We start from the raw sequence: 5957 nt of genomic DNA, 5'->3' as shown, positions 1-5957 counted from the left end.
TCAACCTCTAGCAACTGGTATAACGGCATTCAGAATGAGCATACATAAGCGCATGTAGTTGATTCTGATGATGTCTTTGCGTTTTGTTTGTTTTCATGGTCCAATCATAGGAACGCAGCGTTGCAAGTCTGAGGAATATATTGTCGAAGAACGCTAAGTACCCCAAGGTAAGCGGCCCGTTCTGACTAAGCATCCTCGAAAAAACACGTTTTCTAACCCTCAATTATGTATTTCCTTTTCAAAGAATGACTGGGGGAGTTTTATAACCTTGCTGAAAAGAAGTCCAAGTCTAGAAATGACTATAGCGTAGTTGCCAGCACGTATTCCACACGCTACGTCAAAATTTGGTTTGGTTATGTAACCAATGATGCCCTGTCTACAATAATTATACGTATGCAGTACTAGTATGACTGTATAGACACACACACACACCTCAGACCCCAGACATGCCCATCGCGGAAGCGATGATAGTGAACAGCTATGACAGACATAGCACCTTGTGCTGGGATTACACCATTCAACAGCTTGCAAGGCTGACACACACACACACACCACACACACACGCACACACACACACACAGACACACACACACATACACACACACACACTCTTGTTTGCTTTGGTTTTTATTATTCCATTTCGCTGCCTCAGCAGTACAATGTACACTCAAGTCTTGTACAGTGTACTTTCGCATCAATACATAATGCAAACATGCGTTATATGCAAATACATGTGCATGACTGTATAATACTTAATAGATCCATGATTACTTCTGCACAGTTCTGCATAGTTTTCACTGATATCATGACATGAGGGCTACAGAATCACTCTCAAGATGACGTCATCGCAACCAATGTAGTAAAGTGATGCAATGAATTTTGAACTGGATCACTGAATTGCCTGTCTGTGCCCTTTGTTTTCTCTTGAATTTTGTAGAAACAAGCGTCAGATGATTATGAAACAGATGATATCCTCCAGAAAATGGCAAAGAAGAACGAAGAGATTCAACGGAAATTCGATATCGCTCAACGAGATCGTGCCGCTGCTGCTGCCGTGGGTGCCTCATTCAGTTCTTCCCCACGTAGCACGCAGACCTCCAGACCCAACGTTTCTTACGGCGCTGGGTGTGCTCAAAGTCAAAGCAAGCCCGGAATAATGTCCCCGCCATCCATTCAAACGTTTGGTATGTCCTGTGGACAAATCCAGTCTGCCGGGAGCGCTTGTGGTCCTCTTTCACCAAACGGACGAGCCAGGATACGACCACTGTCTTCCCACATGGCTGTCGTTGGTAATGTCGGAGCATCAACTGGGTCACAGGCATCAAGTCAAACTTCTACCATATCCTCGAGACAACTCCAGTCTGCGGGGAATGCTGTTTGTCGTCTCCAGCCGAAAGGGCGCGGAAGAGTCCGAGCACAGTCTCCAAACATGGCTGGTGCTGGAAATGTTGGAGCCTCAACAGGGCCGCATACAACCGGATATGGACGAATGACGTTGACTCCCACCGAACAACCTGAATCCAAGCAGAAGGTGAGGGATAGTGATAGTGATTCTTTGCAGACTGCTTCGTTTCCATAGAGTGAGTCGCCGTCTCTACAGGCCAGCAAGATGCCTGTATCCAATGAAACGAACGAAACGTTGCAAAAGGATAAATCCACACTTTTTTCTGGTCAGATCCAAGTGGTGACTAAGCCAAACAAGACTCCCACCGAACAACCTGGATCCAAGCAGGAGATGAGGGATAGTGATAGTGACTCATTGCAGAGTGCGTCGTGCCCATCGAGTGAGTCGCCGTCCCTCCAGGCCAGAAAGAAGCCGGTATCCAATCGTTTTGCAAGGTTTCAGGGTGCGCTACTCGGCCTTGAACCAACGGTCCGGGTGACTGAACAGCGAAATAGGCGAATTGCAACTGTAGATCCGTATCTCCGACGCTAGCAACTGGTATAATAGCAGGTGAGGGTGAGCATACACAAGCGCCTGTAGTTGATTTTGATGATCTCTTTGCGTTTGTTTCTTTTTATGATCCAATCTAAGGAGCGTGGCGTTTCGGGTGTGAGAGATTTGTTGTCGAAGAGCGCGTCAGCCAAGTCACACGTACCGCTGAATCCAAATGCAGCGTCATTTGTTCCTCGCGTACTGAGAGCACCAGACCCACCTACGGTAAGCTACCACACAATTACTCATATCAATACCATATCTATGACTAGCAGCACCCCAGGCCAGCGTTGCCTGGCCGAATGTGGCATGCGGGTGAAGCAAGTACATGAACAGCACACTTGCTCAGCACGTGGTGGTGGCCAGACCGCTGAAGTCCTGGCGAGGAAGGTTCTTCATGGTTGGAAGGAGAAGGAGGGACGTCTGTTACGCCTTCGGGAGGCTGGTCAGGGTTGTCCATCATCTGGTGGCGGATGAAGCGGCTCAAAAAATTCATAAACTTACGAACAAAAGTGCGATGCGCTCTTCACTGCAGATCAGATGCAGAGTGCAGTCAGTGCAGATCTTTTGTATCCTTTTGTTGCAGATGTTTCTATTTGCAGAGAACGGTTCACGTGGTCCGGCTGCTAGTGCTACCTATGGCCTAGGCTAGGTGGCTACATGATTCGCACGCTTCGCGTGCTCAGTGCTTCTGCGCGCGGCTGCTACTGCTACTCGTACTGATCGTGTCTGCTTTAACTTAAGCGCTACCACCTACACTGTTCGCACGCGTCGCGTGCTCAGCACGTGGTGGTGGCTACACGATTCGAACGCTTCGCGTGCTCAGTGCTTCTGTGGCTGCCTCCGCTAGCTACACGATTCGCACGCTTCGCGTGCTCAGTGCTTCTGCGGCCACTAGCTACAATGTGCTACACTGTTCGCACGCTTCGCGTGCTCAGGGCAGCGCTTCAGCGTGATATACACCCCCACGTCAGAGGTGCCTCTTCTTTATAAGGAGCGTGACACACACACACAGACACACGTCACAGGTGCCTCTTCTTTATAAGTAAAGATAGTTTCAATAGTTTGTGTATATGTCAGTTTTGTAGTCCGCAATGCTGGTTTTCTAATTCTCATTATGATTAGCATGCAATGCACTACCCGAAGTATTGAATTTACTTCTTCTGTACTCTATATTCTAATGTATCTTCTACCTCTTCTCCCTTACGAACATACTTTCTCATTTTTCATACTTACTTAGGACACTCCCTTCGATAGGCATCTATTTGCCTCTGGAGGATCCGTGAAATAAAAATCAATCAATCAATCAATCAATATAATTATTACTCAAGTCTGTATCTTCGCCATAAAGTACACCACATCCATCGCCTCTTGTATGCTCATAAAATTCATATCTCATCTATTAACGAAACTCATCTTGATAGCAGTATACCCGACCTCAGCGTGCATATTCCAGGCTAAAATCTGTACGGCGGGGACCGAGATTTACATCCTGGTGGAGTTTCCCTCTACGTCCATTCTGACATTCACTCAGTGAGAGTACCAGTGGCTGACTCAGAAGTGGAGTGCCTGTTTGTCCGTGTACGTATTAGCGCTTCACCAAAGGCAACAGAATTGGTTGTATGCAGTGTGTACCATTCACCCAGTACTGCTGTTAATTTTTGGCAATTGTACTGCCAGCATCTTGACGCCGTAACCCGCAGCGACTGTAGACTTATTGTCCTTGGATAATTCAACACTGATGTGCTACACCCTACACCCACTAGTTACCATAATTATAAGCACCTGCTCAACTTGTGTGCAGGTCCAAGTCTAGAAATGACTATAGCGTAGTTGCCAGCACGTATTCCACTCACTACGCCGAAATTTGGTTTGGTTATGTGACCAATGTCAATGATGGCCTATCTACAATTATGCGTATGCAGTACTAGTATGTATAACACTAATAGACCATAGACACACACAAACACACACACATACAGACACACATACACATACACACACACACACACACACACACACACACACACACACGCACGCCCACACACACTCAAACCTACACAGACACACACTCTTCTTTGCTTTGGTTTTCATGGTTTCATTTCGCTGTCTTAACAGTACAACGTACACTTTTAAAGGTCTTGTAGAATGTACTTTCGCAACAATACACATGCAAACAGGCAGAATATGTACATGACTGTATAAATTATAATCTATGAGTACTTCTGCATAGTTCTGCACAGTTTTGACTGATATCATGAGGGTAAGAGAATCACTGTCACTATGACGTCATCGCAACCAATGTAGTAAAGTGATGCAATGAATGTTGAACTGGTTCACTGAATTGCCTGTCTTTGCCCTTTGTTTTCTCTTGAATGTCGTAGAAACAAGCGTCAGATGGTAATGTTGGAGCATCAACTGGGTCACAGCCACCAAGTCTAACCTCTACCATATCCTCGAGACAACTCCAGTCTGCGGGGAATGCTCGTTGTCGTCTCCCGCCAAAAGGACGCGGAAGAGGCCGAGCACAGCCTCCAAACATGGCTGGTGTTGGAAAAGTTGGAGCATCAACAGGGCCGCATACTACGACATATGGACGAATGACGTTGACTCCCACCGAACAACCTGAATCCAAGAAGAAGATGAGGGATAGTGATAGTGATTCGTTGCTGACTGCGTCGTTTCCATCGAGTAAGTCACCGTCCCTCCATGCACGAAAGAAGCCTGAATCCAAACGCTTTGCAGGGCTTCAGGGTGCGCTACTCGGCCTTGTAACTGAGGTACACGCGAAGAACGAAACCTTGAAAATGGATCAGTCCACACTGTTTTCTGGACATGTGCAAGTGGTGAGTACGCCGAACAAGACTCCCAACGAACATCCGGGGCCAAATCAAAGGTGAAGTACAGATGTGTCCGGCCAGCCTGAATCAGTATGATACGCTAAGCAGTGATGTTATAATTTCTCGCTGGCCGAGCGGAGCGAGTGAGGCTAGAAATGATTTCTCGCGCAGCAAAATTCGTTTTCTTGCGAATATGGAATCTGATGTTTTCTCTTTTTGTTGCTGTTCTTTTTGCCTGACTCCTTCAGTCAGTGTTTTGTGTCTCACCAGTGTCTCCACCCTCCACCCTTCATGTCTGCCCATCTTCTTCCATTTCTTTATCGGCTGTAGATATGTTGTGCCTAATTTTATGCTGCCATGTTGCCACTTGGGGTTATGCACCCGGTTTTTTCCCTCATTCGTACGTCCGTCGGCGCGAGGGTTTTTTCCCGGCTGGCTCGGTCCAGAGAAATTAATCTGACGGTCCCAAGTGGTGCTTGTCCTGGCTTATTTATGTTAGTAGAATGTACTCATTCTTTCCTCCTGAGGGCTCTCCACCTGTTGCTGCTCCTAGTTTTCTTCTGCATTCCGGTTCACATCTGGCTACGGCCTACTACCCTCACTCTGTGTGCTCCTGCCGCTGTTGTCTGGGTCCATGTCGTTATGTCGGTTTATGTGGAGCGAGAAGAGATGAAAACTAAAAAAACTGGCACTGAAGGTACTGAGGACCAAGCATATATCGTTATTATGGAGAAAGGAAATGGACAAGTGTAGGAGAGGTGTTGGAGTTAGATGTCAGGTTGCCGAATGTCTCAGTACTCCTTGTCAGTTTTGTGCCATTTTGTCGCACTCGCTGACTGTACAAGATCTGGTTACGTCGGTGGACAGTTTGTCATAACTCGTAACATTTTGTCCATTTCCTTTCTTCATCATACAGAAAATTACTATAATAAAACATTTCGAACAAGACATACTTGACATCCTGGGACTGACGGAGCCCAGGATGAACGGAGCCAGCGCAGATACGTAGATCTACGACAACGGACTTGTTCTGTATAGTTCGGGTGGTTCGTCGTCCAGAGCTGGACTAGAGTTGGTCTTCTCACCAACAAAAAAACTAGTAAAATAACGTGGATCAGTGGGGAAAGTGAACTGCCTGAAAAGAGAACCAATCGCTAGACCCACCAGGACTCGAACCTGGG

General features: G+C 46.8%; 1 protein-coding gene across 1 annotated transcript; it reads left to right on the top strand.

Annotated features, from left to right (window-relative positions):
- Positions 1–818: 818 nt before the first annotated feature.
- On the top strand, positions 819–5363 carry LOC135812715 (uncharacterized). The gene is made up of 3 exons (XM_065325979.1): positions 819–1531; positions 2036–2161; positions 4321–5363. The coding sequence occupies exons 1-3, from the start codon at positions 983–985 to the stop codon at positions 4834–4836; spliced, it is 1191 nt and encodes a 396-aa protein (XP_065182051.1). The 5' UTR covers positions 819–982; the 3' UTR covers positions 4837–5363.
- Positions 5364–5957: the final 594 nt, after the last annotated feature.

The sequence above is a fragment of the Sycon ciliatum genome, chromosome 3 (genome assembly GCF_964019385.1).
Source record: "Sycon ciliatum chromosome 3, ocSycCili1.1, whole genome shotgun sequence".
Classification (NCBI taxonomy): domain Eukaryota; kingdom Metazoa; phylum Porifera; class Calcarea; order Leucosolenida; family Sycettidae; genus Sycon; species Sycon ciliatum.
This window is presented reverse-complemented; position numbering and strand designations above follow the sequence as displayed.

Coding starts and splice junctions, on each gene's coding strand:
- LOC135812715 (XM_065325979.1), top strand. CDS start 983: ATGGCAAAGAAGAACGAAGAGATTCAACGGAAATTCGATATCGCTCAA. Junction 1,532..2,035: donor AACCTGAATCCAAGCAGAAG/GTGAGGGATAGT, acceptor ATCCAATCTAAG/GAGCGTGGCGTTTCGGGTGT. Junction 2,162..4,320: donor GAGCACCAGACCCACCTACG/GTAAGCTACCAC, acceptor TGAATGTCGTAG/AAACAAGCGTCAGATGGTAA.